Below are 27127 nucleotides of genomic sequence, written 5' to 3'. Positions count from 1 at the left end.
TTCAAGTCTCTTAGATAATATACATCTTGCTTAAAGATGTGAGCCAGAGTCCTAAAAATAATGTAATTCATTAAAAAAAGGAAAGAAACTTCAGTTGTACAACTACAATGTAACTGCATAATGTACAATATTCCATTTCAATGTCAATATTTTTAATTAAACAAGGCATTTAAGTGTCTGAGGACCCGTTCTTTAGCACGATGTCCAGACGTCACACAAGTGCACCAACTTTGATATTTAGAACAGATAGTAACAAAGTGTCAAGGACTTCTTAAGAATTAGTACACTGCATTCTCGATAGCATAATTTTTTTCATCATGGGAGCCCGTTATTCTTTGGGCTGGGTTCACACCCAGTGCTACCCTTCCTGAGCTCCCCTCTGTAGCAACGTAGGGGACCCAGACCCTTGTGCCAGCAGCTCTGTGTCTGCACTCAGGAGGCTCTCAGGGAAGGGGCTGAGGTGGCACTGTTTTAACAGAGCTGATAAATTTACACTAAAAAGTTATCTAAAAAAAAAATTATCTAAGGTGAGACAAATTTAGGTACAAATCACTAAAATTACAGGAAATAAAAATAATTAAGAATGAAACACATACATGGAAGATAATAAGTACAGGTAAAGACATTCTTTTTCCTAATAGCACTTCCATTTTAATCTCCGAACGGAAATGCAGCTGGAAATCTGACTGGTCCACGATAGTGGAGCAGCCTGGGTGAAGAGAAAGGGGCACAAAGCCGTCACACAGGGAACTGCATGTCGTACAAGGCTGGCTTCCTACAGATTTCAAATCCTGCCAATTATCTCCTATTGTGGCCGATTTTCACCTGAGCTTGCCTTCAGGTAGGGGGGTGGGAGTGTCTTAAAAATGCATTGCACTGAAAGGAAAACACAGTGATTATATAAGATATGTTAGGAATATCAATAGGATATGTTAGGAAGTCAAAATGAAGTTCGAAAAAGACAATAGGCTTTTGCAATGCTGATATCAAAACTCAGAAAAGTACAGTAAACACTTAATGACAATGCCATGCACACTCATTCCCCCCTTCCCACCCACCTTTTGGCTCACTGAAAAAAGTTGCCCACAAAACATGACACATAATGAGCACTTAGCTCCCAGCATGCTTTGGGAGATGCAGCATTGCAAAAAACAAACAAAACAAACAAACAAAAAAATAAAACCCCCCAAAAATGGAGGCAAAAAGCTCAAACAATCAATAAAGACATTTTTTGCAGATTAAATAAAATTGAAAATATTTTTCCCCCCAAAAGATGAAAAACATAACTTCAGATAACACCACAAGGCCACCTGTGGAAAAGATCACCCCTACACAAAGATACAGTGTACATAATACAGCAGCACATGCACTCCCAAATGATTCTATCAGACAATACAGAATAAGTAACAGCATATCATTCTTAGAATGCTTTTGTGCAAAATTCTGAAAGGCCATGAACCAAATCACAGAATAAAAGTACAGAGCCACCTATCTGCATTGGTGGGTGAATGCCCACACCAGGGTATTTATCTTCCCCTACAGCTACTATCTTGCATTAGGAGAATACATTTGAGCCTTTATGTTTCTGGGCTATTGTTCATTTTTTAGTTAGCAGACAAATCTAATCTTTCAGGGGATTCTCATCCATGAGCATTTTCACTGGATAAATGAAGTGGGAGAACTAGTAACTTTCTCCAACATTCCTTATGTAAAAACACAAGCCTGTTTGATAAAGATAACTTGATTTCACATTAAAAAAATTAAAAAGAACTCTGTTGAGTTAGCGCAGGGCAAACTGCAATTTGGAGTGGGGGTCGTTCATGTTGAGTCTGTACCAACCCTGGGCTGAGGAGTGGATGTGGTCCTTTCGGTACAGAACACTACTGGCTTAAACTGCATCACGGCGTTATATGGCAGGCCCTGCGCCACTGCAGTAAAAGGCTCAAAAATAATGGAGAACAGGGGAAGGCTTTCCTAAGTCCATTTCAAGTCGTTAGGGAAAAAATTCAGAGAGAGAAAGAGAAAGGGAGGAAGAGAGAAGAGAGAATGAATATGAATGAATGAAAAGAGATGGTGAAAGTTTAAATCTGTGATTGTCATGTGAACAATCCACACAGGAGAGAATTGCGTTACCATTCCCCATCATTTGCACAAAGAAAAACAAAGAAAGGGCAGATGATACAGTACCTCCATGGTCTGAGACTGATGCATGGCTTTGATTGCATTCTGTGCCATTGCCCTTGTAGAAAATGTGACAAACGCACAGCCTGTGGGAAACAAGGGGACAGGGAGCAGGAAAGACAAAAAACAACAAGACAAAAGGGTTGGACGCTTGTTAAACCAACACGGTCTACGAGAACTGCCACAGGACGACACCGTTCTCAGTAGTACATAAAAAATAAACAACTTCTCTCTTTGGCTTTATCATAGTTTGCTTTTTATGCACAGTGCTGACTTGCTAATCTGACCAACGCAGAAAGATTTGATTGATTAGTTTATTTCTTTTTTTGAAATGTAGAGGAGGAGAAGGAAATTGACTCTTTTTAGCAACAGGTTTGAAATTAGCAAGATCTAGTTTACATTTTCAAAATTAAAATGTTGCTATTTTATATTTTTTGCCTGGCTGATTATCTTTACTTAGGGCATCCACACATTAGGCTCTGGATTTTACATTTTAGCGTTGATTTTTCAGCAGCAAATAATAAAATTCTCACTACAAGGGCAAATGAGCATAAAATTCCAAGAGCTTGAAATGCCAGCAATCTAATCTCTTCTGGGTAGATAAAAAGTATATGTCTATAAATATACAGTGATGCCATTCAAATGTGAACCAATATACCACATCCTACACAAACTGGTCCTTACGAATTATGAACAAAACAACTGCTCTGTTACACCGAGAAGGCTCAACAGTGCATATAAAGCAAAAACTTTACATTTGCCTTGGAGTTTTTATTTGTATAGAATCTTCACAATTTTGGAAGTTGTGACTTTCTGATATGTTATCAGCGATTTTGACCTAAAATCTATCATTCCTAAGACAATGGACTTTCTCTGAATTTCTCCTGTGAGACCCATTGAATTTCCTGGGCTGTTTTTTCTGGTTCTGAGAGATAACTTGTCTGCAGGGTCTCTCCCTGCAGCAGCGCTGGCCACCATGAGGTCACCACTTCAAATATGTGGCCCAGTGCCCTTTTCACTAATAAAAAACACTGCCTTTTGAAATTCACATTTTATTCATCTAGCACCCTTGGGCTTCTAAGAGAAAAAGACTGTGAAATTAATGCAGATTCAAGCTGATTTTGTAATAAAACCACAGCATACTAAAAGCTGAGCAAAAGCAATGTGGACTTATTTCGCTTATGATCTATAATGACTTTAAAAGTGCATTGATTTTCAGCTTGTTTAGCCTTGCACAGTTTGAACTTAGGTATCAGAGAGTAATTTAGTGTTCCACTCAATTTCCTTAAAACATTATTATTATTACTACTTAAAAGATTTCCAAATGAAGCAGATCTAAACACCGAGAGGCTAAAGTCTGTTATCATCCTAGAGTGAATGCAAGAAAATGGAATTCTGTCATCGACAAGGCAAGATGGTTCGTCCCTGTTGCCAGTAAGCTAAATAGAACACTCTCCATCTAAACAACCAGTGGATTGTTTTGTTTCCGTAAATCCCTTTGCGAGCCATAAACCATATTTCCTTCTTTTGCTCTGCATGTGTACCTGGTGAGATTATCAAGTCAATACTGTACTAGCACCTTTTAGTCAAACAGCTATCCCTGCCCATTAACCCCAAAGCACAACAACATCCAGTCATAAAATAAGTCAATGCATTTTTTTGGGCATTATGCTAAAACTTTTAATACACAAAACTCTCAGTACATAAGCAATTCATCTCCCTTTCACCTCCCAGTTAAGTTGGCCTTCTGAAGCCTGAAGTACAGCTCACTGTGACTGCTGAGCTGTTTCATAGAGTTCTCTGACATTAGAGCAGCTGGTGAAGCTCTTACTTAAACACGCTGCCTGGACCTATGCTGGCTGTCGGTTTTGTCATCAGTAGAAGCAATTTGGCAACCTGCTCTAAGGCACCTAGATGATGTGTGTAACAGAGTGTGAGACAGATGACAGCACCTCTCCTGGCTTCCATATTGACTGATACTCAGCTCTAAAATGACCGAGTCCCAAATTTACATTCAATTCAAAGACATATGTCTTCAAAAATATTATCATTACCGCAGACGTTATTAGCAGAGGAAATAACACTAAGAGATTTTTTTCTTTCCCGTTTCTTATCTCAAGAGTACAATGGAGGCAAAAGCAAATAATCTAGTGGAAATCTATTTGAAACCATGTGAAGCCTGGACTAATTGCTTTTAATAGTCAAGAGCCATTATTTCATTCACTTCATTTGCTCTTATTATCTACGATTATGTGCCAAACTGACCATTTCCAAATAGGGGTTAAGAATGAATTAAAAAACATAAAATGTCAACAAGAATCAATAAGGCACAGTTTAAGCATTTACCACAATTTCAGAACAAGCAAAATTTTTGTAAATAACTTAGTGAGAGAGATACAGGAATTAACAGGTCTAAAAAGAAAAGTATTCGTCATAGTACAATAAAATTATACCTCTATAAGCTCAACCCATTGCCCTTTCGTCTATGAAACCTGCAATTAAAGCTCTGCTGATGCTTCTAATTATAATGATCCTCACCTCATCCAAAAAAATGATCTGACAAATCTGATGACTTCTTTAACCTTTTTATTCTATTGGCAATGGTGTAGTAAGTAAGAGAGAAGTTGTCTCCTTAGGGACTCTGTCAGGTTTTGTACTGTGTGCTGTGTTCAATTACTTAGTGGAGAGAATTACTGTGTCATTTATAAAATGAGAGCACATGTTGAAAAATTTCACTCTCTATGCTACTCTGGTTGAAGTTAAGTAACTTCAGAACCAAATTATTTCATGGATTGGCAGCATTTTAACTTTTATAATATCTCTAAAACAGTAGGTCATGGTAGTGCTATGGTAAGATTTCAATTTTCTTTTCAACACCACTGAAAACACGGTGGTGGCTATTCAGGATTAGGCATCAAATCTATGGCTTTTCACCAACATATGCTCGCAATACCAAGATTGGCTGCTGGCTCCTTCGACAAACTAACTATGTCTTTCCATTGGACAGAAATAACTTCGGTCACAATTGTTCCTTCTTCCACTAAAAATGAGTTTCTGGGTGCATCAGGGTTCACTAAGGCCTGACAGGACAACTGCTCTGATATTGTAGGATATAGTCCTTAATTTTCCTAGGCTGTTTTGTGTGCTACCTGAGCAGTCCATTCTTAGGCTAGTGACCAAAACATACAGAAAGTAGGTTTGGGGGAAAAGTTACAAGTATCCAAACAATGAAGCTAAATTCCTTTTGAAGGGGAGTATTAGGTAAGATAGCCTGTATTCTACTGTCTTAAATTCTCCAAATATATGATGGCTAGAGAGAGAGAGAGAGAGAGAGAGAGAGACAGTCCCATCTGTACACGTGGCCAACCTTGCAATTATTTATTGTCTCCAATTTCAAGAAGTCAGAGATTGCTAACAGAAATGAAAGGAATCGAATTCCTCTTATTTAGGTGAGGTTGCCTTCTTTGCTGCTAAAACAGATAAATGATTGACTGGGGAAAGATTTCTCAAAGTGACTTCCTCCTCTAGACAGGATCTAAGGAAAGCACGCAGCCTGTCACAGAGGAGACTTTGGAACACATCTATTATACTTGTCATTTCAATTGAAAGGATATCTTAACTCAGGTGTTCTACCTTTTCTCTTGTCTGCAAGAGAATATTTAGAGAACTAGATGAATTCTTGCTCTGTACACACAAAAAAACTACAAGCACTTTTAAAAGCATGTACAATGCCTGAGCCTTTTTTCTGCTACATCTTTGAAAGAGGTGCAGCAGCCTGCTGTATTTCAACCGAGAAAAGCATATATTAAAATAATGTGCACTGCATGAAGGAGATTTCAACCTATGGAAAACTGGTTTATAAATTTATAAATTCCCATCCAGCTGGAAAAAGACTGCAATGCACCCAGTTTTCCTCATTGTATCTTTTTTTTTTTTTTTTTTTTTTTTTTTAAGGAATAGCAGGGTTATTAATGTATGTTATTAGTATAATACTACTGGAGCACCAAAATTAATAATCTCATGAACCATTTCCAATGTTGGGTCCATTTATCTAAAATTGGCATAGAGAGATCATTCATGTATGGCACCTGAGGTTGAGTGCAAACCAGGACTTAATAATTGGCAGAATCTCATCAGAGACGAGACTGGAAGATTGTATCCAACAAAAGATGACAAGATACAGGTAATAATCCAGGGGGCACTTGATATAAGCTCTTGCATTTTACACTGTTTACGTCCTGTGTGGGCAAGACTAACATGGAGTGATCAAATCGGAGGTCCTCTCTGTGTACAGGTTTTAAGACTCAAAAGCCCTGTCCTAATATCCCGATCAGATATAACAAAAACAAGTGAGTATTTAATGACGGGACCCAGTCTGTGCTTGTCAACATCCCTGAAAATATTGCCAATTCATTTGTCAAGAATTTTGGCAGGAAAATGCTGGAACACCATAAACACAGCTGGAATATTCTTACAAACAAGCAGAAAGTTACCTTAAATGGCAGTGGAGACTTGACTACAGTTTTTGGGAAAGAAACATGAAATAAATTCCTCCCTTGTCTTTGAGTTACAAATATTCAGTTGCCATGGTGCAGAAAACCCAGTAGATTGTATCCAACTAGTCCATTCTGACTGTGGGGTTATGGGTGAGAATAAACATGTGTGCTTTAGAAAAAGGTAACGCTGTCATGTGAATGCCCTGGCTCAGAAGTCTCAAGCTTTGGTTCTGAGAGCAAACATCGCATTTGACTTGCCATGTGTGGGCTCCCTGAAGGCTGCCTGCTTTCTCAATGGAGGCTCCTGCAACAGGCCCAAAGGTCCACCTACCATTGCAGAAGGGGCTGAGTGTCATGATGGTGCTTGAAAGCATCTTAAACCAAACTTGTTAGAGTAGAAAAAATGGCAGAATGGGTTACAGTGCTCAGGGAGAAGTGCACGCTTAGATGTGGGTATACTGTGTAACTGAGGCAGAGTTCTGCTATGTCCTGAGTACCTTCCATGTGTTCGGCAGGTGCTAGGTGCTGTCTGTGTACAGTCACGACAATTTCCTGAGGGTGGAGGTGAGGGTCTGTCCTGGAACATGACACAGACCTGGGTGCTGGTGGGTAATGATGAGACTTTTAAAATAGTCTTTCTAGCTCATTTTTTTTTTTTAAGACAGTGATTCTAACTGAAAGTATAGAAGGGTTTGAAGGGCTTGATGTGTACCAAGCTGTGGGTCCTGGCAGCCCACTGGTATGGTCCAGGGAGGGGTACTGAGTCAACAAGCTTAAAGAAACGTCAGCTTAATACCTATCAGGGAAATATTTAAACCACTGATGTGATAGAAAAGAAATAGTATTAGACACTTGTAGGGGAGCACCATGATTCTTGCAACTGAAAAGCAAAATAAGAAGTGTGAACCGCCAATGAAAACTTTCTTGTTGATTAGCTTATACTCTGGCCTATTGTTAGAAGGCAGTTTTCAGCACCGCGCTTCCATTTCACTTCAGTTTTATTTATTGTTGCAACAGCTGACCCAGCAGCAGGCACTGAGGCTGGAAGTGCTGAGCGCTCTTATCTGTGGTGCCACTAATGGGAGACACTTATTAGTATTTGATTGAAAACTGAAATTCTTTAATGAAAGCAAAATAGTGGCATGAAAGAGAATTGTTCTTTTCACAAACACACTGACTCAGGAGCAGTCCCCTGCGCCCAGGAGTCCCTGGTCCTGCTAATTGAAAAACCTACCAATGTCTGTCTTTATATTTCAGAACAAATGGTTATAAATGAGTATTTTCTTTTTTGCCAGAGGGAATTCTCATCAGTTCACCATAAATTACTTTTCTGTTAAAAGAGGGGGTGGCAGGGTGGAGAGTTCTGCTGTCCACACTGAGCCAGCACTCGTGCAGAACACCGATGGGGTCTCCCATTCCTGTTCCAGAGTCAGGCTGCTTCTGTGGCTAGTGCCAGTTCATCAGCCAAATGGTTCATCAAATTGGCCAAAATCTCTAGCCCAGTCCTGTGTCCTGCTCTTTTCTATGAAAGTTTGGGCTGCTTTAAAGCCTTACCTGTGGAAATAACTCAAGTCCGCTCAAGGAGCTCTGGACACTGCAGGCACCAATGCCATTCAATGCTGTCCGCATTGGACAGATGGAGAAAGTGAGAGGGAGGGCTGTTGGATAAACAGGCCCCACCCGGCAGAGGGAGGACAGAAGTCATGCCTTCCTAACTCAGTCAAGGTCTCTGCAAAACCATATGGATGATATGCTTGTACAAAAAAATCAGTCTCCCATACTACTAACCAATGATGCATTATGTGATACACAGGGCAGATACTGGGACTGCTGCCATTTACAAACGGGGAAACTGAGAGAGAGATGTAGGAAGATGAAATACTTCCTACATTTTATGTCAGGAGAAGTTCTGGGATGAGACCCGGGAATCACTGACCTCCAAGTCATTGTGAATTTATGGCCTGCCTTCCTGTCCTTAGTGCCACATGCCTTGGCTCATGAAAAAAATACAATGAAAACTCAGAAAAGTGACTAGGGATAATAACAGGAGAGAGTGGAGCTTCTAATTATGAAACTGGCGAAAGAAAGGGATTGGAAAAGATCATCATGTGCCTCCTACATCTTTTCTCCTTTGTTTAGCCACCCGGCCTTTCCCCTTGTTTTCTCTTTCCTGGTCTGTCTGCCTAAGTTGGCATATGTCTACCATAACTGCAGAAGAACCATATGATCAAATATGATTAGAAGCTCTCATGGTGTAAATTTGCTAGGATGGCACAGAGGGAACTAGGATGGAAATCCTAGTGTTCTTCTGCTCAGAGGTTGTACCAGAGCCAGAGGTTGTGTGGGTCACCAGCATGATGCATTTATTTTGGGTGACATTGGTAATGGGACAGGTAACAAACTACAGATTAGCCCACAGCACTGAGTCTGTGGTTTAGGGATCCTCAATAACATGCCTTATTCAGTTTTTAGAGAACATCTTTTCAGTGGGGATTATGTAACAAGGGTTCCAGAATTGTTAGAGGATGCATAAATGGTGATCTCTGTGCCCCCACCCCCCCTTTCATAACCACCTGCAGAAGAAAATATAGGGATGACAAGCTCTAAGCAGATCCGCCTCCTTGAGTGTTCCTTCAGACCCCCCTCCATTTGGGGATCTGGAGGTGGATGTGGGTGGAACCCTTTTGTTCTCTGTGCCTGCAATTCTGGCAGCTGACATCATGAAGCACTATGTCTCAAAGTCAAAAGAACAAATGTTCTTCTGTACATGGTGCTGACTTTAAGTAAAACTAGGGAGATAGTTGAAAATTAGTGCTTTGATACTTAATGCCCAATCTTTTCTTTCCACAAGTACTTTGGGATGGCAGTGCTATACCAGAACCAGAGACTGGGAATGACAAGCCATTTCAAATCAGCCCCATGGAACCAGCGCTGATAACTACACCGACTAAATGAAATTCTTTTCGTGTTGCAAAGACACGCAGTGCCCAGGTTACAAATGAGATAGGTTCTTTAGGCCTGTTCTTAAGTTGCATTTATGTTAGTTGCAACGGGTACATTTGCCTATTAAATGCAACTTAGATATTTGTCTTAACGTAGTTTTTGTTTTTACTTTTCTGTGCATATAAGTACTTAAACATTTTAACATTTTCAAACTTACAGAACTTATCTTGTTCATAACCTGGGGACTGCCTGTATATGGATTTCTTAGAGAACTGAAAAATATACTCTACATACTTATTTTCAGTTCAGCCTCCCTGGACTGCAGTCAAAAGGGTGTTAGCACTCAGTGACATGCTTATGAATGGTTACAAAAGGCATGGTAATAGGGGATGTGTGGCATTGTCATACGGGATGGCAAACATGGAAAAGAACAGTTATTTCCAACTAGTTTGTATAACCACTTGCAAAAATACTGGTTTTCATTAATGCTCGGAGCTGCAGCCTTTGCTTCTATCCTGGTGACAAGAGGAGCCTACAGTCTTCTGAATGAAGCCATTTCTCTGTCACTAAACAGACTCCCTGAGTTCAGGACTCCAGGAGTTTTGTGTTCCTTCAGACTCCCCTCCATTTGGGGATTTGGAGGTGGATATGTGGGTGGAACACTTTTGTCCTCTGGGCCTGCAATTCTGGCAGCTGACATCATGAGAACCCTGATGCCCCAAGATGGGTTCAGTTACCTAAGTCCATATCTGCTCTGCCCTGCATGGCAAGGTAGACATTTTTCCTCGGTTTGCATCACTGTCAGGAGGCCCATACCCTTCCCATTTCTTCCAGGCAGAGCCAGAAAGCCAGAAACTAAGATGAAAACAATAAGTATTCCTGCTCTTCTTCCACATCTCATCCTCACTCCCCTCCCCACCCCAAGTATCTACTTCAATTTAAAATGGAACAGGGACATGTAACAACAGGGCAGCCTGCCAGATTCCCATCTGACAGTGATAACCTGAGCTAATATGTTGGCACCAAGACCTTCTCGACTTGAGAAATAAAAAGTGATCATTTCAGCTACGGTGAAAAGTTCAGGCTGGATAACTTTATCACACGGGATGTATTACAGGGTAACAACCCCTTGCTGCATGTGGTAGCTACATCTACCTTGTCTGTGACACAGAGTTCCAATTAGCACTTAAGGAAAGAGACCCGAGTGACAGCACACTCACCTCGACTCAGCCCGTCGGGTCCCCGGAGGATCCGGCACTCTTCTATCTGGCCAAATGGAGAAAACATCACCCTGATATCATTCTCGTTACATTTCTTCGAAACCATTCCTATGAACAATTTTCTGTCTTCCACAGCTAGGAGATAAAATAATGCATGAGCAAAGGCCATTCTCATCTTTCTCCTTGTAATCAAAGCTTCCTGACCACTTCAAACCAGGTGCCAGTCACGGGAGTCTGAGCTTGGGTCCCCAAAATGAGTCTCCATGAGTTGGTTCTTACTAATAAAATAACTTCACAGGACACAGAACACCAAGAAGTCCCCTCCCACTTTGTAAACTAATGGTAATGCTGTTTACTAAAATGTTAAAATTCCATGTAGTTGTTAGAACACTATCATTCCACAGAAATATTTTTGGAGACAGAACTGTTCTTTTTTTGTAGATGTTCATTAACTTGAGTTGGGGGGCGGGTCAAGAGAGGAAAAACAAAACAAGAAAAAACAGGTATAGTGGAACAATAAACAAAGCTTTTAATAAAGCACCGAGGAAGAGAACATCCTTCTCTGAGTTTATGCAGCTTCGTCCCCACTCCTCCATCTCTTCCAGAGAAGAGGAGGACATGAGCGATGCTCACTTCTCTGGGAACCTAGTGAACTACCTGCGTCCTGAGCATGGGCTCTGTGGCCCTCACCACGACAGCACTGGGGTCTGCGCGTTACAACGAAACAGGAAAGCGATCCTTGAGCAGACTTGAGAAATGATCAGGACGGCCCCACGCTCAGGGTGACAGCCGGATGAAAGACAGAACAAGGAGGGAATGCTACTATTCTTCCCACTTGGAGGCAGGACTCCTGATGAACGGAAATACACTTTGGATAGCATGACAACAATATGCAAATTCTAACCTGGGGACCTAGGAGGTAAAGATGACCTCAGATGATCTCGGAGATTTTCCTCAAAATTTAAATGCTTATGCTCAGGATGAATGGCCTACATTTAGCTTTAAAGGCACCATTATAGCAGAGTTCAGGACAATGTTGGGAGTCTTTTTTTAGGAGAGAATAAGAGATTATCATAGAACCCCTCAGGGAGAAGTCTTGCTTATTTCCCGTGTTCCATTTCAACCCATTCTTAGACTAAAGAGAAGGCCGGCAGCTGCAGCAGCACGGTCAGCGCCCTGGGTCTGGGAGCGGTCAGCGTCCTGGGTCTGGGGACGGCCAGTGCCCTGGGTCTGGGGACGGTCAGCGCCCTGGCTCTGGGAGCGGCCCTGCCACGCATCACAGTGCAGAAATCTTTGCAGATGCTTCATGATCTGGTCATTACTATTTAATTGATTTCATTCCTGTTTCTCTTATTCTTTTCTTGGAAAGGAAGTGTCTCATTTTCATTTAGCCCACAAGACTATATTCTAAACTTTCTGGGGCCAGTGGTTTTTGGTACCTAAGTCAGACTGCATGGCCTCTACCCTCCGGGAGCCGGGACAGAGATGCATCTGGGAAGTGGTGATGGAGCAGTGTACGCATTCACTCCAGTGAGGCGCTGGCCAGCAGACCTTGGCAGGCAGGGGAAAGTTCCAGTGATGTCCCTGTGGTAGCTGAAGCCATGTGTGGCTGCTGAGCACCAATAGTGGCTACTGTGACTGCAGGATTGGATTTTTAATGTTAACTAATTTAAACTTAAAAAGCCACCTGTGACTATGATATTGGACCGTGCAGTTCTGAGGTACTTAAATGAGACAGCTACACGCTCCTGCCACAGAGGCCAGACTCGAAGAGACTTGAGAGATGTTCTGTGCAACTCTAAAAGAGATCCTGAGGCCTGGCGGGGGGAAGGGACTCGCCTAGGGTCACTCAGCAAGTAGGTGGCCTAACCGGGACCATGACCTCATATCCTGTTGCCGCCCAGGCTTCTTTTCACTCCCCCTGTGTCCCCTGCAAGCCCAGAGGAAGCAGAGGAGGCTCGAAGGGGAGAGCAAGGCTGGGATTAGGAAATGCAGGTCCTAACACCAGCGTAGCCATTAAGTCGATATGTGACCTTGGAGAATGAGCTGACCTCTGTGGATCATTTTTGTCATGTATAAAATGAAGGTTTCAACTTCCATCTTTTTCCTTTTTTCTTTCCTTTCCCTCTTCCTCGAATGTTGGAAGAAGAGGCCTAGCCACATGTTTTGGGTGACTGAAGTGCATGTGGGTGGCGGATGCTGGAGCCCAGAATCCATCTACTCAGCCTCTCTCCACACTGTGGATACGCCTCAAACAGTGCAGAGAAACTCCAGGGCTCTGAGGAATACAGGTTGAAGCCAAAACTCCACCATAGTTGTCAACTCTGAACTGTGCCCCACAGTTTTTGAGAAAGGACCGATGGAGGATGTAGCAGTTAGCCGGCCTCTGAGAAGCATGGGCAGGGTCTGGAGGGACCGGTAGTGGGATGGGGGAACAACGTGCTGTCAGGCACAGAATCAGGAAAAAGGAAGGACTGTCTTTGCGGCAGACAGAGGAAGGCAGCCTGGCTTCAGCACAATAGGCAGCATTATTTGCTTCACCTGTAGGGAGGGCTCGTGTAAGGAAGGTGGTAACAGATGGTCCATGGCCTCTGTCTGTGTTGAGATTCTCCGAGTAGGCATGGGCAGTGGTGGTGGTGGTGGTGGTGTCGGTGTCCCTGGCTGATTAAGGACCTGACTTCCTATATGTAGAAACAAAATTTTAAATTTAACTTTGTTCTTTTTTCTCCGTTCAGAGTAAGTGAACTACCAACAATCTCCTCAGAACCAGGAAAAAGGGAAGACAGCAGAGGCAGCGCTGGCACAGCGATCAGAGTGTTAGATACACGACACAGGTGAGAAAGGAGCTTCCTTTCTGATGGGTGTCTGTGATCGCCAGCCCAGGACAGCTGTGCTGGTGCCAGGCCCCTCCCCCCCAGTGAGAGGGTGCGGCACCGCTCGGAACCGGAAGGGGACAGGGCCACCACTGACTGATAAGGGGCAGTAGGAAGGGAAACTTCTAGTTGTAGCTCCCCCTCCCTCTCGTCTCTGGGGCTCCCACCCCAAGGAAGCTGTGACTGCTATCTTTATAAAGTAAAATACATTCGTATTCAATTTTTTTCTGATCCTAAAGAATCTGGTTTTAGTTCTTTTAGACAAAAGCAAATAATACAGTCCCAGTCAGTCCTTGGTTTCGTGGGTAAACCTATGATTACGGTATTTAAAACAATTTATAGTTTTGAACTTTAGAGGGATAGGACACTAAATGAAACATGAAACTTCTCAGTAAGATAAAAAATGATTTTTTACTATGATGAATATTAAGAAATTGGAAACTGTAGGGAAAACAGCTGTGTTAGGCTTGCTCACTTGTGCTTTGCATGATTAATGCGTGAGCACGTGGCAGAGACACGTGTGTACAGTCTGTGTAAGCTATGGGTGCTTGCCCTCAGGGCTGCTGGTAGATTCTCTGCCTGCCACTGTGAGGGGCTACTTTGCTGTTCGTTAGCCTGCTGCCATGAGAAGTGGTTTCCCCTGCCTGTTTGCTTGTCTGCAGTTGCAAGATTCTAATAAACAGGTATGGCCCAAAGCTTTCCGGCTCTGAAGTTCCTCTACCATCAGCCTGAACCCCATGGGGACCTGCTTGGCCTTGGCCACCGGCATCACAGAAACCATTTAGGAAATTCTGGTCTCCAAGTCATCATGAAGGGTAAACTCAGAAAGGCAGGGAGATGAATGATAATAATCTTTTTCAATAAGTATTAGCTAAATACTTTTTTCAACAAGTATTAGCTAAAAAGAAAAGAAGTTAAAACCTGTACCATCCATATGTTATTGAAAATGTTAAATTTTTTTTTTGTGTGTGTCCATGCATTAAAGGCAGCTGGCTGTTTGCAGTCTTTTGCTAGCCAAGGTTGCTCTGCAGCTTAAACAGCTGGGCCATGCTTGCTTTAATAGCAAAATGGGGATAACCACACAGAGCAGCTTCCCTTTCCCTTGAGTTTTCCTGATTTTCCAGGGAAAATTTATTCATACAAATTCTTCTTAGAATTCCCATGCTAAGGATCCCTCTAAACAGCTTTGTCAATATTGTAAATAAATATAATTATCTTCATTTAACTTTTTCATCAATGTTTGATTAGTTTCTTGGTGGGTTTTTCCCTAAGTGTTCACAGGCAGTAAGTACGTCACTTACTTTTTCAATCCACAAGAATGCTGACTGCTTAAATAAACCTATCATGTTCATATAGGAGTATTCTGCTAAGTGCTTTAGGGAAATTTAAAAAAAAGAATAGATAAGGTCCCTGTCCTCTTGGGAAAAGGTCTATTTTCCTTTTGGATAACCAATAAATAAGCCCGGGAAAATCCTTTAATATACACAGTGCTACACAGATGGGTTCCCACCACCAGTAACAATATAGCAGGACGAGAAGGTTCCCACCACCAGTAACAATATAGCAGGATGAGAAGGTTCCCACCACCAGTAACAATATAGCAGGACAAGCAGGTTCCCACCATCAGTAACAATATAGCAGGACAAGCAGGTTCCCACCATCAGTAACAATATAGCAGGACGAGCAGGTTCCCACCATCAGTAACAATATAGCAGGACGAGCAGGTTCCCACCACCAGTAACAATATAGCAGGACGAGGCCCTGGCCGGTTTGCTCAGTGGTAGAGCGTCGGCCTGGCGTGCAGAAGTCCCAGGTTCGATTCCCGGCCAGGGCACACAGGAGAGGTGCCCATCTGCTTCTCCACCCCTCCCCCTCTCCTTCCTCTCTGTCTCTCTCTTCCCCTCCCGCAGCAGAGGCTCCACTGGAGCAAAAGATGGCCCGGGCGCTGGGGATGGCTCCTTGGCCTCTGCCCCAGGCGCTAGAGTGGCTCTGGTCGCGACAGAGTGATGCCCCGGAGGGGCAGAGCATCGCCCCCTGGTGGGCAGAGCGTCGCCCCTGGTGGGCGTGCCGGGTGGATCCTGGTCGGGCGCATGTGGGAGTCTGTCTGACTGTCTCTCCCCGTTTCCAGCTTCAGAAAAATACAAAAAATACAAATAAATAAATAAACAATATAGCAGGACGAGCAGATTCCCACCATCAGTAACAATATAGCAGGACGAGCAGGTTCACCAGACCAGGGACCATTTCAAGTTCTCCTTCCATGGTTTAAATAAGTGGAAACTTTTTTTAAGTTTGGGGAATAGAAACTTAATTTTTAAAAGAACCCTAACTGTAAGCCTGTGCTAACATCCTGGTATACAACCTGCCAAAGTCACACCTGGATTTGAGGTGGCATGAGTTAATTAACAACTTTTCAATGTGTTAGTGCTAACATATGGCATTTAATTACTGCCTCCAAATCTGTGAGGCTCTCCACTTTGAATTTCAAAATTATTTCTTCGTCTTCCAGTAAATCAGAAAGAGCCTGGATGGGAACACCCTATTCTTCCTATGTGTACTAGGGCCTTGCAGGTCTTTATTATCCTCGACAATATTTAGTTATCTTGAGTCCTATGAGCTCTGAACTTTATACTTGGATGCTGGGGGCTTCAGGGGCCTTGAGAGAAGAGACAGGGGTCTTGAATGGCATTTCTGGATTTGAGGCTTTACGAACTCTTGACAAGGTGTGAGGGGGCACAGGGTTAAAGTAGAGTGGATTTATGCCCTGTCCACAGAGACGTGAGCGATTCTCTCAACCAGGAGCATGACATAAGAATACTGGCCCAGAACAGATATATGAAAAGATGCTCATCTTCTTTAGTTATTAGAGAAATGCAAATCAAAACTGCAATGAGATACCACCTCACACCTGTTAGATTAGCTATTATTAACAAGACAGGTAATAGCAAATGTTGGAGAGGTTGTGGAGAAAAAGGAACCCTCATCCACTGTTGGTGGGAATGTAAAGTAGTACAACCATTATGGAAGAAAGTATGGTGGTCCCTCAAAAAACTGAAAATAGAACTACCTTATGACCCAGCAATCCCTCTACTGGGTATATACCCCCAAAACTCAGAAACATTGACTTGTAAAGACACATGCAGCCCCATGTTCATTGCAGCATTGTTCACAGTGGCCAGGACATGGAAACAACCAAAAAGCCTGTCAATAGATGACTGGATAAAGAAGATGTGGCACATATACACCATGGAATACTACTCAGCCATAAGAAATGATGACATTGGATCATTTATAGCAAAATGGTGGGACCTTGACAACATTATACGGAGTGAAATAAGTAAATCAGAAAAAACCAGGAACTGCATTTTTCCATACATAGATGGGACATAAAAGTGAGACCAAGAGACATTGATAAGAGTGTGGTGGTTACGGGGGGAGGGGGGAGAGGGAGAGGGAAGGGGGAGGGGGAGGGGCACAAAGAGAACTAGATAGAGGGTGACAAGACAATCTGACTTTGGGTGATGGGTATGCAACATAATTGAACTTTAAGATAACCTGGACATGTTATCTTTGAATATATGTATCTTGATTTACTGATGTCACCCCATTAAAAAATAAATACAATAAAAAAATAAATAAATAAAAAATAAAAAAAAAAGAATACTGGCCCAGCCACGGGGACCCCAAGCACAGAACCAAAGGCACCTTCTATGCTTTTCTTATCACTCACTGCTTGACAAATTTCAGATCTAGCAACAGCACTTAATTTTCAATCTTGCACTGCTAGTACCTTTTTCTGTATAGGAGGAAGGATTAAAAGCTGGAAAACAGGCCCTCTTGTGACACAGAATTAAAGGGAATAACTGCTTTTGCTAGCACATGCTGATTCCTAAAATCTGTACCTCCTTCAATGCCCTTCCCGCACCATCGTTTGATTATTTGCGATGGAAAATTAAAAAGTTGGATTCTATTGAAATCTGGGTATTGACTCAGTGTGTTCTTCTTAAAGGCCCCAGTGGGTTTTTGTTGAGGAGGGGGGGACACCAGACATATTAGAAACATGAAGGCAGGAGTAACATGAGTGAGCTGGCATAAGTGTGCTAGAGCTTGCAGCTTAAATCAGAGCCAATGAAAAGGACAGGTTATAGGAAGCCAGAGAGATTTCAGAAGACTGCTCAGCAAAATACTGATGCGCAGGGCAGACTAAAGTGCAGTCCAACATTTTTGAGCTCACCATAGAGGTTCCCTCTCTCAGAATCTCTGGATGGACAAAGGCTGAAAAGAATTCTGGAATTCATTTGTCAGTCACTAATTCATCTGTGATGTGCAGCCCTGTCTTGCTCAGCAACTACAAAGTTTAAAAAATTCGAACATACTGATAATGAAGGCAGTAACTAACTGTGATGAGCCCTTTGTGCTATCCATAAATGTCAGCAAACTCAATAAAAGTGCAATTAGAGCTCGTTATACTTCTTTCACAACTATAGAAGCTTTTTTGAGCATCTGAGCCAAAGAAATCTTTGTGCTCTTTGAGCTTTGGAAACCATGCTTACCTGTCAAAGCTGCCATGTGAAATCAGAAAATGCTTGGAGCATTTATCACTTGCTTTTGAAAATTATACATTTCTCCTGACTCCCCCCCATCACGTCCAGGGAGAACCTTGAACCCTATTCATGACTATGCAAGGTGAGGTTCCATTGGAGCCTCCATTAAGAAGGACACTTTAAAAGCAGATTTCAGTTCATTTATATTTTTTGACTCCCCCCCCCCCCCCGGAAATTCAGGAAATGAAGGTCAATCTACAAAACAAAGGGAAAACTGGCCCAACGAGAAGATTCGGGGGGGGGGGGGTCCTTTGTATGTATAGATCTATGCTGTGATGTAAACCAGTCCAAGGTTAGAAGCACCAGCCTCAGTGAGCCAGAATTAATTACACCACTTAGCATAGTGAATATTTACTATATGCCAGGCATTAAAGCTCAGCTCTTCATAGATGTTGATGCCGGTACTCCTCACACATCCTTGTAAAGTAGGTGTTACAAGAAGAATTCCAACTACAGACCCCTGCAGCCCCATGTTACATCTGGAGACAAGGAAGCCATGTGAGGTTGTAGAATGTGACACAGCTCACAGATGCAGGGTTTGGAGTAAAGTCTAGGCTCCTCAAAATAGTTTAATTGCTATCCCAGGTTATTCCCTGAAAAATGGCATTTTTAGGTCTCTCAACTTGGTAAAACAGTGCCCGGTCATGCTTGGCTTTGAGATCATGCAGAATGGGGGGCACTCATGGCAGTTTTATTCTGCTGCTGTGGCAAACCTGATTCTCAACATCCATAGCAGACACTGAACAGCAAGGGCACCAGACCATTCTGAGGCGTCCCTGTAGCTGTTTTATGGAAAGCGGTCTCTGAGTCAGGGTTAATGGACAGAAAATGCAAAAGGAGAAATCCCTTGATAGTTCAATTATTTGGGTATTTCAGGTCAAATATTTCCAACTTAGTTCTTTAATTCATCATGTCCGTTTAACTATGACTTAAGGTTTAGAAATAAGATGAACCCTTTTCTGTAGACTTGCATTCCATGGCTGTTGTCCTGACACAGTTTAGAGAATGATGGGGCCAAAGGACAAGGAGCATCTCTTTTTGGCCAGAAGCTACAAGATGACCTTCACTGACAGAATTCATCCAACAAATACAAGATTCCTCTCTTCCACAGGGAACAGAACAAACTGTAAACGTGCACTTCTGGACATATGGCTATCAGCAGGTTGGGCATGCTCAGTGCAGAGCCCTGTTAGGCCAGGGAAAAGTCTGGATAGCTATAATCGATATTGTATCGAGGTGCTCTATCATTTACAAAGCACCATCACAAACATCTTGTACAAGCTTTAAGAAAAAAAGGCAACTTATATGAGGCAGTTCCCATTATCTTATTTTATGGATAAGGGCATTAAAGTTCAGCCTTTGAGTGACTGGCAGAGATCAGTGTAGTCTTTTGTAGTCTGTTCATCCTTTTAAAATTCATTCCTGCAGTCTAGCTAGTACTGTGCCTGGCACACTGCGAGTGTCAATACTGTTGAATAAAGGAATGGAGTGACGTGACCAAGGGCCTGCAACAGAGAAGTGGCAGGTTTTAGACCCTCCAGGACTGAATGCCATGACTGTGATAAAAGTAGGAGAGGACACAGGGAATCAGCTCTCTGAGAAGTGTGCAGCTGATGAGAAGATGGGGAGGGAAGCATGGACATCTATCTGCTCCCAACACACAGGTCAGGTGCTAGCAGCCCACAACGCAATGTGGCGGTCTCTCCAAAACTTCCTAGTCTGTGAAGAATCCAGAAAACGGGATACACTACAATTAACAGAAAATACCTTGTGGAGGGATTCAGAGCCCAATCATAATTCATATTTGCAGATATGCAGATCTCTGAGTACATGGCTTCTGCCCTGATTACTAATTAATGAGGTGCAGAGCTGCCCGAGGAAGGAAGCCATGCTGATTATGCCAGTCTGGTGGGACGGGGAAGCTCTGAGGTCTAAGAAGGTAGAAGAGTCCTTTAACAGACATTTCAGTAAATTAAAAAACCAAAACAGGGACAGAAGGAAGGCTGGTATAAATGGAAGCAAAAACCTGAGGGAGAGAAGAGCTGTCAACCCTCTTGTGACTCAGACAGTCAAATGCCAGTTATTCCATGGACCTCATCAAATGCATATTTTGCACCGAGTGTATGTTTATTTAATCAGCAACCTAAATTCTGAATGAATTTGGATGCAAATGCATTGGTGCAATTTAGAGAAGAGTGCAGTAAGACAGCTCCAAGCCAAAAAAGAATAAATGGCAAGGACAGAAAAGATAGCCTGCTCACAGTGGCTGGCCTTCTCCCGCTCTGTTCTCTGCATATAGGCCGTTCCTCCCCATCGGGCATCCCATGTTGCCACGGGTCACCGCACAGAGCAAGTCCACAACAGAGGGACACGGAAAACCATTTCTGGCAACATCCTCACAGACCTTTATACCAGAGATGAATGAATGAGGCAGCAGAGTGAAGCTCAAGTTTCTCCAGATGTGCCAACTCCAGTGCACGCTTCCCGGAGCAGTTCCCGCTGCCTTTCCGAGAGCAAGAGCAAGTGGGGCTGGCACCTCCCTCCCCCAGCTGGCTCCTCAACTTACAGACACAGACATGAGATGAGACAGTCAGTCACCACCTACCGTTGGACTTTTCACTATCTGCAGGTTTCATCTGAATGGGATGATGCATCTAAAAATACAAAAGTGAGAAAGTAAAGGCAGATTGAACAACTGTACAAACAGTCTCAGAAACCCCACACTATTAAACTTGAACACTGATACTGGCATATTGATGCATAAATAATAACAAGACTTCTCCCAGATAAAAGGAACCAAATCCAAACGCGAGCCTGTGTTTTATGTTCAGGAACAGAACCCTTTTAAATCATGATGCATAGAGACACAGTATTTAAAAGCTTGGGCTCTGCAGTCAGACTTGAGTTTAAAACCTGGTTCAGCTACTCAGTATAGTTTTTGCCTGTATCTTAGAGGTAATTCTAGTCCTGACATTTATGATAGCTACAAGATCCCGGAACAAGTGTCTTAACTTCTCTGAGCTTCTGTTTCCTCATCTGCAGAATGGAGATGACACTTGCATAGTACAGCTGTGGGAATTAAGTGAGAAAATGCATGTAACATGCATAATTACCAGGCCACAGGATATGCTAAAAAAAATGAGCTATTGTTATTTTATGCTATTAAAATTTGAATGCAGACAGTCCTTGTGTTTCTTCTGGTCATTCTGTCTGCTGCATGGGTTTTTCTTAGGTCTCAGAGTTATGAGAATCTGAAGGTCTAGTAGTTGGATTAATTTAGGTGCCATCAAATAATGTTTATTACATACAAAGTGTGGGACAGAATGAACGGAGGGAGGAAGGGGAGGAAAGGGAGAGGGTGAAGGCACGGCCCTTACGACCATGTCTATTTAGTACATGTGCAGGAGCAGAAAGAAGCTGAGATAAAGTGTGGGACAGAATGAACGGAGAGAGGGAGGAAAGGGAGAGGGCGAAGGCACGGCCCTTACGACCATGTCTATTTAGGAAAGAAGCTGAGATAAAGTGTGGGACAGAATGAACGGAGGGAGGGAGGAAAGGGAGAGGGCGAAGGCACGGCCCTTACGACCATGTCTATTTAGTACATGTGCAGGAGCAGAAAGAAGCTGAGATAAAGTGGTGCCCAGATCGGGAATCATGGCAGAACTGGGTGCCCTCCGGCCCCCCACGCAATGCCTGTCATGCCACTGTGCATGATCTGCAGAGTTTACTCCAAGCGTAGAATGCTGTCACTATTTCCAATTAAAATAAATTCCTCAAACCACTTTGAAAGGTCCTCTTGCTTCATATTTCATCCTACCCCAAGGAGCACAGAGCCACAGGGTAGATGGAATCACTGGCTGTGCAAATGCTTTTATTATAATGGGTCCCATTCTCTCTGAACCTTTAATTTCCCCAGTGGACTTCCCTCACTTGCAAGCCACAGCTCCGGGTTTTATCTAATTTAAACGAAAAGGGAACGGTACTTGGCTCTGGCACTTAAATAATGGGAAATTATTATCAGGCAGTCAGGACCATGTGCAGCTAATGCCTGCCAGGGTCTGCAAAACACAAGAGGGACGAGGGAACGCTATCAGGAGACAAGAGAAGTAATTCAGAGCTGCTTTGTTTATTCTAAAAGGTAAGATGTTCATATGCATAGAACATAGGCCTTGAGATGAGGGGTCTACTTGTATTCCCACTCCATTCGTTAATCTGTTCAGTTTGCAGAAGAGTCTAGAGTGAGAATAAAACGTTTAGGGGTCAGTAAGTAGACCAGACTTTTCCAAAGAGATTAGAATATACATCTAAAAAGCAGGGAGAAGTAAACTACAGAAGCTCCTGATTTGGACTAAAAAATATAGCCTCCTTCCTACAGGTAGTGGAGAGGACAAAAAAAACAATAGGGGGAAGGCAGACGGAGTCTCTGAGTAAGCTATTCTCCCTACACGCTTTATCCACTCATTCAGCAAATATGAGTGAGGCCTCCGTCGTGTCCCTAACTCTAGGCCAGGGGTCCCCAAACTTTTTTCACAGGGGGCCAGTTCACTGTCCCTCAGACCGTTGGAGGGCCGGACTATAAAAAAAACTATGAACAAAACCCTATGCACACTGCACATATCTTATTTTAAAGTAAAAAGACAAAACTGAAATAAATACAATATTTAAAATAAAGAACAAGTAAATTTAAATCAACAAACTGACCAGTATTTCAATGGGAACTATGAAATACTCTCATTGACCACCAATGAAAGAGGTGCCCCTTCCAGAAGTGCGGCGGGGGCCGGATAAATGGCCTCAGGGGGCCGCATGCAGCCCGTGGGCCGTAGTTTGGGGACCCCTGCTCTAGGCTAAGAAGCGGGAAGAAGTCCAGATCTTCTGGGTGCTCATTGTATGGTGGGGGAGACTGACATGTATACAGCCCCCCAAACAACATGGTAGGCGCTGTGACTGACGCGGGAATGAGGAGGGTGAGAGCCCAGGGAAGCAGCACTGCGTTCCGCCTGGTAAGGGAAGAGGTTTCTCAGCAAAGGTGTATCCAATTCATGTCCTGAAGGCCAAGCTGGACTTGCCAGCAGAGGACGGGGAATGGAGCATCCCACATAAAGACACAGTGGTGACAAAGAGCACCGTTTGTCACAGCATGTCACTCAAAAGAAGTGGGGAGGGGCAGCTCTCAGAGACTCTTGTTACTAAGAAGTTGCAATCTTGTCTGAAAGTCAATGGCCAGATGTAGAAGTTTCAGTAGCCAAGGTAACGAGATCAAATTTGAATTCTAGAAAAGCCCCTTTTGGCTACAGTGGAAGATGAATTATTACAGAAAGAGACAGGGGGAAGGGAGAATAGCAAAGAGGTGATGCAAACATATGGGTGAGATGGATGAAGGTCTGATCTTCAGAGGCAATTGGCTGGTTGTAGGGAGGAGGGGGACAGGTACCCAGGTCAGGACAACTGGATATATTGTGGGATTATCACCCAAAAAGAGAAAAAACACAAGAAAGTCGTTTTGGGGGAAGTCATGAGCACAGGCCTGCAGCTGACACATTTGATGTGACTGTGGGGTTAGAGAGATGCTGGCGTGTGCTCCGAGCCACAGTGACTGCACCGGGAGGGGCTGTGGGGCCACAGGCACGGGTGAAGCTGTTCACAGAGGGAATGCGATGTGACTGTGGGGTTAGAGAGATGCTGGCGTGTGCTCTGAGCCGCAGTGACTGCACCGGGAGGGGCTGTGGGGCCACAGGCACGGGTGAAGCTGTTCACAGAGGGAATGCGATGTGAAGGGAGCCAAGATCCAGGGACAGAACTGTGGGTGTGAGAGGGACAGACCAAAGGGCAGTCAGAGAAGCAGGAGCAGGAACAGCTGGTTCCATGGGAACCATGTGGGGAGAGTTTTAAGAACAAAGCAGTGCTGCTGAATGCTACAATTAAAATGCTCAAGTGTCCTTTTGGATTTATCAATAAAATTCTTTAGGGAATTAATCAAAATAAGTTTCTGGGTCCTGGCCAGTGGCTCAGTGGACGTCTTGGGTTTGATTCTCAGTCGGGGCATACAAGAGAAGCGACCGCCTGCTTCTCTTCCCCTCCCACTCCCTTCTCTTCCACTCCTAAAGTCAGTGGGTTGACTGGTTCGAGTGTCAGCCTCGGGCGCTGAGGATAGCTTGGTTTGTCCCAGTGTCAGCCTCAGGTGCTAAAAATAGCTTGGTTGATTAGAGCATTGGCCATAGACGGGGGATGCCAGGTGGATTCCAGTCAGGGTGCATGTGGAAGTCTGTCTCACTATCTCCTCTCCTCTCACTTAAAAAATGTTTCTGTAAGTTTGGAGGAACAAAATGTAAGCTTGCAGAGAGTTGCAGAGTGATAGGGAAGATACAGTGGATATGATAAATGCAGACTACTATGTCAAGAAGAGAAGCTACAAAGTGTGTGTGGGGGTGTGTGTAGGAAGCCTGATGAAGGACGGGGTGGAGTCTTTCCTTTCCAAGTAGCAAAGACTTGTACATGATTGACAAGACTTGTACAAGATGCTGGAAAGACCCGCATATGATTCACAGGTCAGAGAAAGGAAAGAGATAAGTGTGCCTGAATTATGTATGGGGTACAAAACGAAGTGAAGAGGACTCTTGCCCTCAGGGAGCTGACGATCCATTGTGGTAGTCCATATGCACGCATATAAAGAAGAACGGTGACCCACATTAGGCAGAGTGCTAAGAGCGTCCTGATCAACCCGTGAAGTGCATGGGAGGTCTGCAGGAAGAAATCTGAGAGCTGTAATTCTGTAAGGACAGAATCATTCTACTCTCAAGTTGGGAAGGGCCCTGGCAATCACTTAGTTCAATGCTCTCAATTGATAGGTCTGAAGGGACCTAGCGTCTTCACTAAGGACACACAGTAGCTGATGACTAAGATGGGATCAGCACTCTAAGCTCTCTGCTCTTATACAATGCCAATCCCCCCCTCCATCACATTGCTTCTCCACAAAACGCCCCACATGGGAGTTGGCAATGAACTGCAGGCTTCACTAACTGAAGGCGCCAGATACTCGTTTGAAGGCTCCTGCAGTGTCCCCTTAGTGAAAGTTATCTTCCCTCCACTAAACTCCCACTTTATCTACGCAGCTGCATGACCAAGACTTGACTCTTGGTTTTCTTGCAGCTGCTGAGAGAATTAGCTCAGTCAGTGACCTGAGACTATCTAGAAGGTTCAGGAATGCAATGGTGGTAGTAAAGTCATGTACACACACTCCACTTTGGTTAACGGACCACATATGAGAGTAGTCACATAGCATTATAATGGAACTGAATAACTTATTGCCTGTGATCTCATAGCCATTGTAACATCTGAGTGTAACCCATTACTCATGTGTTTGTGGTGATGCTGATATAAACAAACCTATTGTGCTGCCAGTTGGATAACCATATAGCACATAAAATTACATGCAGTGCATACTTGATAACGACAATAAATGACTATGTTTCTACATTATGTACCTATTAAACAATACTTTAAAAATTACTTATTAATTTTATAAAGAGGAAATGGGGGGGGGGGAGAGAGAGATCGACCAGTTCTTTTATGTGTCTGACCAGGGATCGAACTGACAACCTTTGCTCATCAGGACAATGCTCTAAGCAACCAAGCTATCTGGCCTGGGATATTATACTATACTTTTTATCATTATGTCTAACTCTTTCTACTTATATATAAAAAACCTTGCTGTAACACAGTATGCTGTTAGGCTAGCAGTAGCCTCACACATCTTGTGTTGACCATGTCTCTTGATGGCATTGTTTTAACTTGTGCTTGATTTAATCTCATGTTGTTTTGTACAGTAACATGCTGCACAGGCTTGTAGCCTAGAAGCAATAAGCTATATACCACATAGCCTGGGTGTGTGGTAGGCTATATCAACTAGGTTTGTCTATGATGCCACAACACCACGAAATTGCCTATTAGTGTATTCCTCAGAACGTATCCCCATTATTAAAGGACACATGCCTGGCCCTGGCCGGTTGGCTCAGTGGTAGAGTGTCAACCTGGCGTGCAGGAGTCCCGGGTTTGATTCCCGGCCAGGGCACACAGGAGAAGCGCCATCTGCTTCTCTACCCCTCCCCCTCTCCTTCCTCTCTGTCTCTCTCTTCCCCTTCCGCAGCCAAGGCTCCATTGGAGCAGAGTTGGCCTGGGCACTGAGGATGGCTCTGTGGTCTCTGCCTCAGGAGCTAGAATGGGTTCTGGATGCAGCAGAGCGACACCCCGGATGGGCAGAGCATCGCCCCCTGGTGGGCATGCCAGGTGGATCCCAGTTGGGCGCATGCGGGAGTCTGACTGCCTCCCCATTTCCAGCTTCAGAAAAAAAAAAAAAAAAAAAAGGACACATGCCTATAATAAAACAGCTACTGCCAATGCAGCCTTCAATTTTGTTTTGGTCTTTCCTAGGCCAAGACGGGGTGAAAGTCAACTTCACAGAGATCACACCTGTCAGACCCTGGTGAATTCTGAATGGGTGGTCACCCCTACTTCAGGTATGTTCTGAAGACAATTTAGACGATGTATATAAAGCACCATGGCCTTCTTGGAGAGAGGTGTGCAATCAGCACTGTATTAAGAATGGCTCATTATCATGCACAATTATATATACAAGATATAAATATCAAGGAAGACAAAAAAAAAAGTATTTGGAAGAGTTCTTCTCATAATGTTTTACTTCTGTGAAATCTCATCATTCCAAAGGTGGTTGGGAGATTTGTTGAATGGAGTAGAGAAGTTATTGTAAAGGAGTAGGCATTCTAGTTTTAAGTTTCCAGTTATAGCAAAGT

At 43.4% G+C, this 27127-nt stretch overlaps 1 protein-coding gene across 16 annotated transcripts in view; it reads right to left on the bottom strand.

Annotated features, from left to right (window-relative positions):
* Nucleotides 1-27127, bottom strand: part of CELF2 (CUGBP Elav-like family member 2) — a 704551-nt gene that overhangs the window by 61364 nt on the left and 616060 nt on the right. For all 16 annotated transcript variants that reach the window (XM_066384983.1, XM_066384978.1, XM_066384976.1 and 13 more), the window contains 3 exons: nucleotides 20923-20971; nucleotides 10841-10975; nucleotides 2188-2267 (listed from right to left, as the gene is read on the bottom strand). In XM_066384983.1, coding sequence (XP_066241080.1) covers nucleotides 2188-2267; nucleotides 10841-10975; nucleotides 20923-20971 — 264 coding nt within the window. The remainder of the gene's footprint in view (nucleotides 1-2187; nucleotides 2268-10840; nucleotides 10976-20922; nucleotides 20972-27127) is intronic.

The sequence above is a fragment of the Saccopteryx leptura genome, chromosome 5 (genome assembly GCF_036850995.1).
Source record: "Saccopteryx leptura isolate mSacLep1 chromosome 5, mSacLep1_pri_phased_curated, whole genome shotgun sequence".
Classification (NCBI taxonomy): Eukaryota; Metazoa; Chordata; class Mammalia; order Chiroptera; family Emballonuridae; genus Saccopteryx; species Saccopteryx leptura.
Note: the sequence above shows the minus strand (reverse complement) of the source record. Positions and strands in the feature narration are given on the sequence as shown.